The sequence below is a fragment of the Eurosta solidaginis genome, chromosome 3 (genome assembly GCF_040869045.1).
Source record: "Eurosta solidaginis isolate ZX-2024a chromosome 3, ASM4086904v1, whole genome shotgun sequence".
Lineage (NCBI taxonomy): Eukaryota > Metazoa > Arthropoda > Insecta > Diptera > Tephritidae > Eurosta > Eurosta solidaginis.
Window position 1 is genome coordinate 174,374,710 of NC_090321.1, and position 11,828 is coordinate 174,386,537.

At 44.5% G+C, this 11,828-nt stretch overlaps 1 protein-coding gene across 1 annotated transcript; it reads left to right on the forward strand.

Annotated features, from left to right (window-relative positions):
• Positions 1-414: 414 nt before the first annotated feature.
• On the forward strand, positions 415-10,574 carry nopo (no poles). Its single transcript, XM_067773902.1, has 9 exons — positions 415-691; positions 757-972; positions 1,040-1,109; positions 1,170-1,360; positions 9,297-9,389; positions 9,559-9,616; positions 9,684-9,800; positions 9,884-10,129; positions 10,197-10,574. Exons 1-9 carry the CDS (start codon positions 576-578, stop codon positions 10,383-10,385), a joined length of 1,296 nt encoding a protein of 431 aa, XP_067630003.1. The 5' UTR covers positions 415-575; the 3' UTR covers positions 10,386-10,574.
• The last annotated feature ends 1,254 nt before the right edge of the window (positions 10,575-11,828 follow it).

The window sequence follows — 11,828 nt, forward strand, 5'->3', positions numbered from 1 at the left end:
CCCGGTTTCGGATGTACCCGCTGGTCTTTTTCGGTTTTTCGTGAATATCTTTTGAACAAGTTAAAATTTTTATTTTCCGCCTTCGGATTATTAATACTGATGTCAAGACGCGTCGTTTGACACCTCTCTCGATATTTTTGGACACGTATTAGCAGTGTCATGCTGTCGTAAATAATTACCTCACGATATATTGAAAGGTAGAGTTGAGTTATAGTACCCTTTCCAATACTTTTCGGTTTTTCAAAAATTACAACCAAACAATGGGAATGGAATTGCCTTCATCTAGTATCTATTTTCAGCAGTACTTTTCGTAGCAAAAATAATCGAGAACTAGCAGACTTTACAAATCAAACATTACTGGTTTTCGTCTCGGATAACAGCTGAATTTGACAGTTGTACTAACGTGTGGTACATTTTTTTATATTTGGGCAAATAAATTGGCGGCAACAGCGGTAAACAAAACAATTGAGGAAATTAAACAGTTAATAATTTTTATTGAAAAAACGCGTTCTCGCATGCAGCCCAATGTGTTTGTTGTTAGATAATTGTTAAATAAATTTGTATAAAATATCAAGATGCTTAATTTGAATTGTGTTATTTGTGCTGAACTCTTCATCGCCTCAGATGATGTGCATGCAACCAATTGTGGCCATATGTTCCACATAAGATGTCTCAAAAAATGGATGGAAAGGTAAGAAAGTCAATGCATGAATGAATGAAGCTTTTATTTCACCGAAGAAAACAAAAAAAAAACAGGTCGAAGTCGTGCCCGCAGTGTCGCACTAGGTGTACGGATCGTAACGTATTTCGAATTTACTTTAATTTGGCGAATTTGGATGTTAGTACCATTGACGTGGGCTCCCTGCAAGAGCAAATGGACAACGTGAATCTGCAAATGAAGGAGAAAGAAAAGGAGCTGTCTAAAGCCGAACAGCAGATAAAAGACCTGAAATCCCAACAATTAATGGCGGTGTAAGTTGGAGTGAAAGTTTGTTTTTAGCTACTTATATAGAACAGCAAAACTCTTTATACTCAACAGGAAAACAATAAAGGCAATGGACGAGAAAATTCATAAAAACGATTTCACTATTCAGTCCTATTCAGAGCAAGTTAGTTTTAAATGTTTAAATAGTGAGTAGATAACAATTCTCTATTTTAATACTTTCCAGTTAAAGATTGTTAAAACCGAAGCAAAGATGGCCGATGAACTACGCAAAGAAGTAGAACGTCTAAAACAACAAATCAAAACCGCTGAGTCGGTGCATTCAATACTCGCAGCCACAAATGCTGAAGCCGACAAAATGTTGAAAACTGAAAGGGATCCCTTTCGTTTGAGCACTTGGGTTGCAGCACTTAAGCGGTAAGTTTGAGAACTGTGGACTCAAAATCGGATTGAGGCGGAAAAGGCAATTATATTGTCTATTGTACATGCCTCTTAGATACTAAGGCAGCTTTACCCATAAAATTAATGATGTGCAGCATTATCAGCTAAATAAATTTTGGTTAAGGACCCAAATCAAAATTTAGAACATATGCTTCATCCATCTAGGCCTAAAATCTCTTCGGAGTTTATCGCGTCTTGTATTTATTTATTTACATCGTCTTCTTTTTGTTGCAATAAAGACACTCCTTGTAGGTTTTTGGGGAGTATAATCGATTATTATGGTCCCTTCCCAGAAATTGATCCGGTATGTTCCGGAAATTCGAATAATTAAGGTACTAACGCGATCATCTCGACAACGATTTAATGCGACCATGTAAAGCCTATTATATCTGTGAGTTCAGTCGCTTCTTTCTAATTATCTAGTCGTACTTTCTTGGACTATGTTATTCTAGAAGGCAAAAGCTCTCATATTTCTTCAAAGGTCTATATACCAATTTGCGATGAAGCTATTTTGTATGCGATGAAATTCTTTGAGCACGGCTGTCAGTATCAAGATGTACTTATTGCAGCGGTTGTTGTTGTTGTTGTAGCAATGCTCGCCCCACCTAATAGCCGCGACCGATCACAAATTGTCATCAATATCCTCTAACGGGAGTCCAAGGAAACTTGCCGTTTCAACAGGGGTGGACCATAAGGAAAGGGGTGTTAGAGGCGTTGGTTCCACATTACAATTCAAGAGATGGTTGGTGTCATGTGGGGACACATTGCAAGCGGGGCATACATTTTGTATATCGGGGTTGATTCTGGATAGGTAAGAGTTTAACCTGTTACAGTATCCAGAACGAAGTTGAGCAAGAGTGACACGCGTTTCCCTGGGGAGTATGCGTTCCTCTTCCGCGAGTTCTGGATATTTTTCTTCAAGTACTGGATTCACCGGGCAATTCCCGACATAAAGGTCCGACGCCTGTCTATGGTGTTCACCAAGGATCTGCTTGTGTTTTTTCGCTTCATACGGCTGGGTTCTCAGGTGCCGTATTTCCTCAAATTGCTTACGGAGATGACTCCTTAGGCCCCTAGGCGGTGCTGGTTCGTCAATCAGATGTCTGTTGGGATGCCCAGGTTTCTGGGTATTCAACAGAAACTGTTTGGTCAGCATCTCATTTCTCTCCCTGATGGTGTTCTGGGGACATAAGAAGACAGCCCGTGGCGATTCTGAGAGCAGTATTTTGGCAGGCCTGTAGTTTCTTCCAGTGGGTAGTTTTTAGGCTTGGCGACCATATGGGTGACGCGTAGCACGTAATCGGCTGGCTAATTGCTTTGTATGTGGTCATGAGCGTTTCTTTATCTTTTCCCCAGGTACTGCCAGCAAGGGATTTGAGGATTTTATTACGGCTCTGAATTCTCGGAACAATTGCGGTTGCGTGCGCACCAAAATGTAGATACTGATCAAACGTAACACCCAAGATTTTGGGGTGTAGGACAGTCGGTAGCGTAGTGCCGTCGACGTGGATGTTCAATATGGTCGACATTTGGGGCGTCCATGTTGTAAATAAGGTCGCGGAAGATTTAGTCGGTGACAATGCCAGGTTTCGCGAGGCGAAAAAACTGCAGAGATCAGGGAGATAGCCGTTTATTTTATTGCATAGCTCATCGATCTCTGGGCCTAGGCCTGTGGCCATTATTGTGCAGTCATCGGCGTAGGAAACGATTGTGACTCCTTCCGGTGGTGAAGGTAGCTTAGATATGTAGAAATTAAACAAAAGTGGGGATAGGACACCACCCTGTGGCACCCCTTGTTTAATTCTCCTTGGTTTTGATGTTTCGTTTCTGAATTGCACCGATGCCTGCCGACCACCCAGATAATTTGCGGTCCACCTTTTAAGACATGGGGGAAGGGTAGACCCTTCCAGGTCTTGCAGTAATGAGCCATGGTTGACCGTATCAAAGGCTTTTGATAGGTCTAGCGCTACGAGTACTGTTCTATGGTGGGGGTATTGATTCAAACCGCAATTTATCTGGGTGCTAATGACATTTAGCGCGGAGGTAGTGCTATAGAGTTTTCTGAAGCCATGCTGATGAGGGGCTAGCTGCAAATGTGCTTGGAAATAAGGGAGCAAAATGGCTTCAAGCGTCTTCGCCACTGGCGATAGGAGAGATATCGGACGATATGACTCACCTACGTTAGCTGGTTTCCCAGGCTGTAGTAGCGGGACCACCTTGGCCATTTTCCATTTCTCGGGTATGGCAAAGGTGGAGAGAGATAGGTTGAAGACATGCGCTAAATATTTGAAACCCTCTTTCCCTAGGTTTTTAAGCATCGGCATGGCTATGCCGTCTGGGCCCACTGCTTTGGATGGTTTAGCGCGACCAATGGCGTCCTCAACCTCTCTAGCGGTGATGGTGATTGGTGACGCGCTGAATTTGTGTTTATGTGCGTGTCTATTGGCTCTCCGTCTATCTTTGTCGACCGTAGGATGCATTATATATTGTCGGCAGAAAGCGCTCGCGCATTTTTCCGCATCCGACAGCACTTATCGCCAAAGGCGATGGAAACTTTGTCTTTGTGCTTAGTCGGATTCGATAGGGACTTTACGGTGGACCAAAGTTTACCTTCACCGGTAGAGAGGTTACAACCTCTTAGGTGCTCTTCCCATTTCGCCCGCTTGTGTTCGTCCACAAGCAATCTGATGCGTTGGTTTATATCCCTTATTTGGGGGTAGCCTGGATCAAGCTGTCTTATAAGGTCGCGTTCCCTCGCTAAGCTCGCGGCCTCCGCCGGGAAGTGGGGCCGGATTTCGGGAATTCTTCCGGCGGGAATGAAATGTGCCGAGGCGGATTCAATGACCTTAAATTGCGGTTTAAATCAAAACCCCCACCATAGAACAGTACTCGTAGCGCTAGACCTATCAAAAGCTTTAGATACGGTCAACCATGGCTCGTTACTGCAAGACCTGGAAGGGTCTACCCTTCCCCCATGTCTTAAAAGGTGGGCCGCAAATTATCTGGGTGGTCGGCAGGCATCGGTGCTATTTAGAAACGAAACATCAAAGCCAAGGAGAATTAAACAAGGGGTGCCACAGGGTGGTGTCCCATCCCCACTTTTGTTTAATTTCTACATATCTAAGCTACCTTCACCACCGGAAGGAGTCACAATCGTTTCCTACGCCGATGACTGCACAGTAATGGCCACAGGCCCAGGCCCACAGATCGATGAGCTATGCAATAAAATAAACGGCTACCTCCCTGATCTCTCCAGTTTTTTCGCCTCGCGAAACCTGGCATTATCACCGACTAAATCTTCCGCGACCTTATTTACAACATGGACGTCCCAAATGTCGACCATTTTGAACATCCACGTCGATGGCTCTACGCTACCGACTGTTCTACACCCCAAAATCTTGGGTGTGACGTTTGATCAGGATCGCAGGATTGCACGCAGCCGCAATTGTTTCGAGAATTCAGAGCCGTAACAAAATCCTCAAATCCCTTGCTGGCAGTACCTGGGGAAAAGATAAAGAAACGCTCATGACTACATACAAAGCAATTAGCCAGCCGATTACGTGCTACGCGTCACCCATATGGTCGCCAAGCCTAAAAATTGCCCACTGGAAGAAGCTACAGGCCTGCCAAAATACTGCTCTCAGAATTGCCACGGGCTGTCTTCTTATGTCCCCAGAACACCATCTACATAATGAGGCGAGAATACTCCCCATCAGGGAAAGAAACGAGATGCTGACCAAACAGTTCCTGTTGAATACCCAGAAACCTGGGCATCCCAACAGACATCTGATTGACGAGCCAGCACCGCCTAGGGGCTTAAGGAGTCATCTCCGTAAGCATTTTGAGGAAATACGGCATCTGAGAACACAGCCGTATGAAACGAAAAAACACAAGCAGGTCCTTGGTGAACTCCACAAACAGGCGTCGGAGCTTTATGCCGGGAATTGCCCGGTGAACCCAGTACTCAAAGTAAAGTATCCAAAACTTGCGGAAGAGGAACGCATACTCCCCAGGGAAACGCGTGTCACTCTGGCTCAACTTCGTTCTGGATACTGTAACAGGTTAAACTCTTACCTATCCAGAATCAACCCCGACATACAAAATGTATGCCCCGCTTGCAATGTGTCCCCACATGACACCAACCATCTCTTTAATTGTAATGTGGAACCAACGCCTCTAACACCCCTTTCCCTATGGTCCACCCCTGTTGAAACAGCAAGTTTCCTTGGACTCCCGTTAGAGGATATTGATGACAGTTTGTGATCGGTCGCGTCTGTTAGGTGGGGCGAAGCACTGCTACAACAACAACCTTACGGAAGGCACGCTCCCCTTGGCGGGCATCAGTCGGGATAGGGAGGGCAGCAAAGCTGCTGTCTGTTGCAGATTTATATACTTCCCACTTTCCTTTTTTGAAGTTTATGAAAGTGCGTTTTTCGGTGACGATGAAGTCGGCGGTACGCTCGAACGAAATAAGTATGGGCAGGTGGTCGGATGCCAATGTTACCATCGGCTGCCATTTGACGCAGTTTACGAGTTTTGCGCTTACGATTGAGATATCTGGCGAGCTATGACAGCTTCCTACCATACGTGTGGGGGCGTCTCCGTTTATTGTGCAGAACGTCGTTTCTTCTATTTGATCCGCCAACATCTCACCCCTATTGTCCGCCCGCAAGTTTGAATGCCATAGGTCGTGATGGGCATTGAAATCGCCTAAGATAATGCGATTGTTGCCAGTGAGTAAGGCCTCGATTTTAGGGCGGTATCCACTGGGGCAACAGGTGACAGGAGGGATGTAGATGTTGATGATTTCTAGATTTGCATCGCCTGACCGGACAGATAGGCCTTGACGTTCTAAGACATTGTCCCTGCGGTGGATGCCAGGATCAAATATATAATATTGCACAGAGTGGTGTATGATAAACGCGAGACAGCCTCCATTTCCGCTCTCGCGGTCTTTCCTGTGGACGTTATACCCAGAGCAGGTCTGCAATGCAGATCTTGCTGTGAGTTTAGTCTCTTGAATCACAGCAATGCGGATGTGTGCCGTTTCATGAAATAGACTATCTCCGTAATCTTCCCAGTTAGTCCATTACAGTTTAACTGCAGAATTCTGAAGTGCATGAGGGGTGACGCCGCCACTCTAGGGGTAAGTGACGGGTGACTACGCCTAGGTTGTGGAAGGCCAGGACGCAATTGCTGTTGTGGCCTTGGGACTGGGCGCCCTTGGGCAAGCATTGGGGTACCCGTATGATTTGGGTTTGCGACCTGGCAACATGGCGCGATGAAACCCGTCGAGGGGTTGCCGTCGCGGAGACCAGAACATCTAGGAAAGTGGCACCACCCAAGGCATGAGCTGCATTGAGCGGATGTCGCAAACCTATATATTCTGTGTTGGCAGACGGTGCAAACGGAGGTAGGGACTAAGAGTCTGTTTCCCTGACCTGCACGATTGCTGCCAGAAAAGAGGGGGGGAGAAGAAGACGGGGGCAGGGGCTGATGCTCAGCATTGCTACCAGCTCTACTACGAAGGTAGTTGTTATGAGTGGTATCAGCTGTTTGAGTTGTTGGCGCCGTGGGGCGCGAGCAGCAGCGGGTACTTGTTGTGGCTTGCTGAGCAGCGAGGCTGCTGGAAGGTAGTGGAGGGGCGCTTAGGCGTAGACTACGGGACGCCCTTGGGCGTGAGCAGCAAGGAGCCACAAAAGATTTATAAAAGTTACGTGGACGTCGGGTTTTGGGATCAAGCGCAGAACAACCAGTCCGATGCAACCATCCCTTGCACGAGACACACTGAACAGAGTATGACCGGCCCAAAAAATTCTTTTCTGGCAAATGCAGCAAAACCATTTCTCAGGACCGGGGTCAGGAGACGGACCCGGATTGGGTTCGATACCTTCCCGGAGTAAGAAAATATGTAGCAGTCCTGCTGCAAGGAGCTGCTGGGAGGATGACAATTTGTGGGAGGCACGAAACAAATTAAATGGGGTCACACTGAAATGACAGTCCTTGGTCGGGAAAAATCCCGAGTCGCTCCGGTACATAGAACCGACTGCCTTGGGAAGGAAAATTGCAGCGGTAGTATGGTGTTGTTTTTGTAGCGATAAGGACACTCCCCGAAGGCCTTGGGAGGTGTTATCAATGTTGATGGTCCTTTGCCGCATGCACATCCGGTACGTTCCGATAACAAGCACCATTAAGGGACAAGCCCGACCATCTCGGGAACGATTTGGTATGACCAAGCCTGCAAAAATACTGCGCTCAGAACCGCTGCGGGTTGTCTTCTTATGTCCCCAGAACACCATCTACATAATGAGTCGAGAATACTCCCCAGCAGGGAGAAAAATGAGATGCTAACCAAACAGTTCCTGTTGATTACCCAGAAGCCTGGGTATCCCAACAGACATCTGATTGATGAGCCAACACCGCCTAGGGACTTAAGGAGTCATCTCCGTAAGCATTTTGAGGAAATACAGGCGTCGGACGTTTATGCCGGGAATTGCCCGGTGAATCCAGTACTCAGGGAACAGAACCCAAAACTTGCGGAAGAGGAACGCATACTCCCCACGGAAACGCGAGTCACTCTGCCTCAACTTCGTTCTGGATTCTGTAACAGGTTAAACTCTTACATATCCAGAATCAACCCCGACATACAAAATGTATGCCCCGCTTGCAACGTGTCCCCACATGACACCAACCATCTCTTTAATTGTAATGTGGAACCAACGCCTCTAACACCCCTTTCATTATGGTCCACCCCTGTTGAAACAGCAAGCTTCCTTGGACTCCCGTTGGAGGATATTGATAACAATTTGTGATCGGTCGCAGCTATTAAGTGGGGCAAGCATTGCTACAACAACAACAACCACATGAAACCGTCCAGGCCATTCCGCCCACCCACCCCCTAGATCCATAAGGAACTTGGGGTCGCCAGAATCTCGGCTGTTAAAGAAACAGGATTCGCCACGGTTAGGTGAGGTTGACAATTGGGTTTGAGAAGCTATATATACCCCCAGCGAGTTAGGAGGTCAGAATATACCCGCGCTAGGTATGCCTGTCGTAAGAGGTGACTAAAATACCAGAATCAAGGGGCTGTGTAGCGCAACCCTTCAGGTTGCCAGCGCAACATATAGCTTCTCCAAAACCAATTGTCAACCTCACCTATCCGCAAATCCTGTTTCACTAACAGACGAGGCTTTGGCGACTCCAAGCTCCTCATGGAACTTGGTGTGGGGAGGGAGGGATGGCCTTAAGGTTTAATGTGGCCATATAAATCGTTCCCGAGATGGTCGAGCTAGCACCTTAATGGTGCTGTGTTACCGGAGCGTACCGGATCTGTATCCGGCAAAGGACCATCACATCGATAACACTCCCCAAAGCCTTCGGGGAGAAACCTTATCGCTACAACAACAAGAACAACAACAGAAGCTATATATTGCGATGGCAACCCCTTGAAAGGGTTGCGCTACACATCCCCTTGAATCAATTTGGTAATTTAGTCGCCTCTTACGACAGGCATACCTACCGCGGGTATATTCTAAGCCCCTAACCCGCAGCGGTAGTATCGCCGTCCTTGTTATCGCTTTTGTTGTAATCGCACCAAAAACACTACATTTTAGTGGTTGCTGATATCAATCCGATACTAGCACCATTTTTCATTATCCCGACTGCATCGGAAACGATGTGTTTCGAACCCTCGAATTTCGGGTCTGTGGTCTTTCTTGTCCCCTTTTACATCAGCAACTACAACAAAAACTACATGAATTATCTAAGCCCCAAAGGAATTAGTGGTCACTAGAGTAGGGGTGTACAATGCATTTACTGCGGTCTTACTATATGTATATCCAAATCATACTAAACAAACTCAGCTCTTAAAGTCATTTATTTAAAATATTGTATCGTTTTTTTTTTTTTTCAGAGAACTTCGCGCTTGTGAAACTAAAAAGACTGACTTGCGCAAAGCCATGAAGGTGATGCAAGATAACTTACGTCAGGAAATGGCCTTTAAAAAGTAATATATCAAACTTAGAAGTTCATTCAGAACAAAAACCGTCAAGTAGACTAAGCAATAAGCAGTCATGTTTAATCTTTCTGACTACTTAATGACTACATGGTGTGATCGTGGTTTTTGCGCTGATCTCATGGTATGGAAACCAATTTATTATTATTTTTTTTTTTAGATCGTGCGAAGAACGCATTTCACAGTTGGAAAGCGAAAATTATCAACTGCAAGAAAAAGTATTAATAATAAAGCGCAAACGAACCGTGATCTTTATACTAAATGCTGATTTTCTTTGTTTTACAGATAAAAACTTATGAAGCTAAAGCAACACTTAATCCTATTACCAACCATCGCAGGCAGAGCATAGATATACTGCCCATTGCTTTGCCCGAAAAGCGGCAAACACTTTCTCCAACCATTGTTAGTATAAGCATAAACTCTCTACAATATATATAATATATAACAGCACCAAACTAACTTACCATGTTAACTTTGCTTTACAGAAAGAGAATATTAAAAAAATTGAAGATTCTCAGTCTCCATATCTCAATATTAAGTCCAGTAGCATTGGTCTGCTACCATTATTTAAGCGCAATCATGACATTCAGTCAAATCAGGCATGTGTGACAACCACAAAATTGGCGACATTAAAAATATCGCCGAAAAAGGCTGAGAAAGCAATTACTTCAAATGGTAGTGGGAGCGGATCCGGGCTGCTGCGTAAAACTCAAAGTGATATTACAGAAAAGGTAAAGTTACATATAAATTTGTTGAAAGTTCTTTAAAACATTTGTCTTTTGTTTTATATTTTTACAGTATTCTATTATGAAAAAGCCACGCCTTGCTATTAACACATCATCAACAACAGGCAAACATTTTGGCATTAACTTTGAACTTAGTAATAATTCGCGTGCTGTTTCACCCTCTAAAACAAAACCAATTGGCAGTACGCTTGATAGTCGGTTGAAATCAGGTGGTCTACGTAATTTTAAGTTAAATAAATGATGTCAATGCTGGCCATCTAGCATTTTTGCTGCATCTTATTTCCTATCGAGAGTGTATGTGGTTGAACTGTTAATATATTGAAGTTTTGTATTGTAAGTATATATTTTGTTGCAAGCTATATATATATACATATGATAATTATACTATATTTTGTACAATTTTCGAGTTTTTATTTATAAATTTTATAATGTGAATAAGATAAAACTCCAAAGATTTACATATTTGCTTTGAACGAGTTTATTAGCATTGACGCTTTGACAGCGCCATAAGGTAACAATGAAACGTTTTGCCCCTTTCTGCGCTTTGAAGAAGCCCAAGGTTTATGTAAATCCGCTTTAAAGGGAGTGAAGGACTTCCCTGTTGTTAAAGTAGCAGTACTACGCCCCGACTAAAAATCCTCAACCTGTTTAAATTTGTAGGGCGAAGAAGCTTTCTTACCGCGGAATAAATTCAAAAACAGGGAATGAGCTGTGCTCTAAATTAGAAGAAAAATCGCGAAATTAAACAATGCCTCTTGGAGTTTCACTGTAGACTAGTTTATTCAATATAATAAGAAATGTAGTTTAGTTCTAGTTACATAGGAGTATGATAAATGTTTGTATGAATGTATATTCATATGCATGCCCAAACGAAGGATGGAAATGACAAAGTGGCAAAACCTGTCGCTATTGTTTTCAGCGTAGCTACATATGACTGTGTGCATTATGTGGGTGCATACATGTCTGTTTGTATTATAAGTTCAAGTTCATGCTCTAATATTGAAATGCCAATGCGACAGTTATGTACATTATTCCATGGTAAGGTAACATGCAGGGTGTGTCATTAGGTGACCAAAAAAAATTGTTACCCAAATTATCTTAAGACATTCTGAGGAAACTATCAGTTTAAACAGGAGGGGCCACGCTAAAAGCTGTCAGATGCGTTGATTCACATTTCAGTTGAAAAGGTGGTGGGTGGCATGGGTCAAGTAGAGCCCGAGTGAAACGTGTCTCCCTCGAAGCCCGCTTTCTTCCTCTGCAGCTAAGTTGCCGCTAATGTGCAATCCCTGCGACTTATGTCGAGGTGTAATAAGATATACTGCGCGGTATAAAGTAATGAATGTGAGATCGTCTCCATTTTCTTCCCCGATTTTTCTGTCGGCCTTGTAGGCATCCGCTTGTGCAAAAAACCTAATTAGCGATGACTTACATAATTGGCGCTGAACCTTTTAAACGGTTATGGCCGTCCAACAAGGCGCTCCAGGTGCTCCTCTCTACCAACCGGCGCCAATTGGTCACACCAAGGGAGTTTAAATCGTTTTCACCTGGTTCTTCCAGCGGAGTGGGGCCGCCCTTTATCTCTGCTTCCATAGCCGGGTTCCGATAGAAACACTTTCTTGGCCGGAGCGTCATCTTTCATTCGCATAACATGGCCTAGCCAGCGCAGCCGCTGCATTTTAATTCG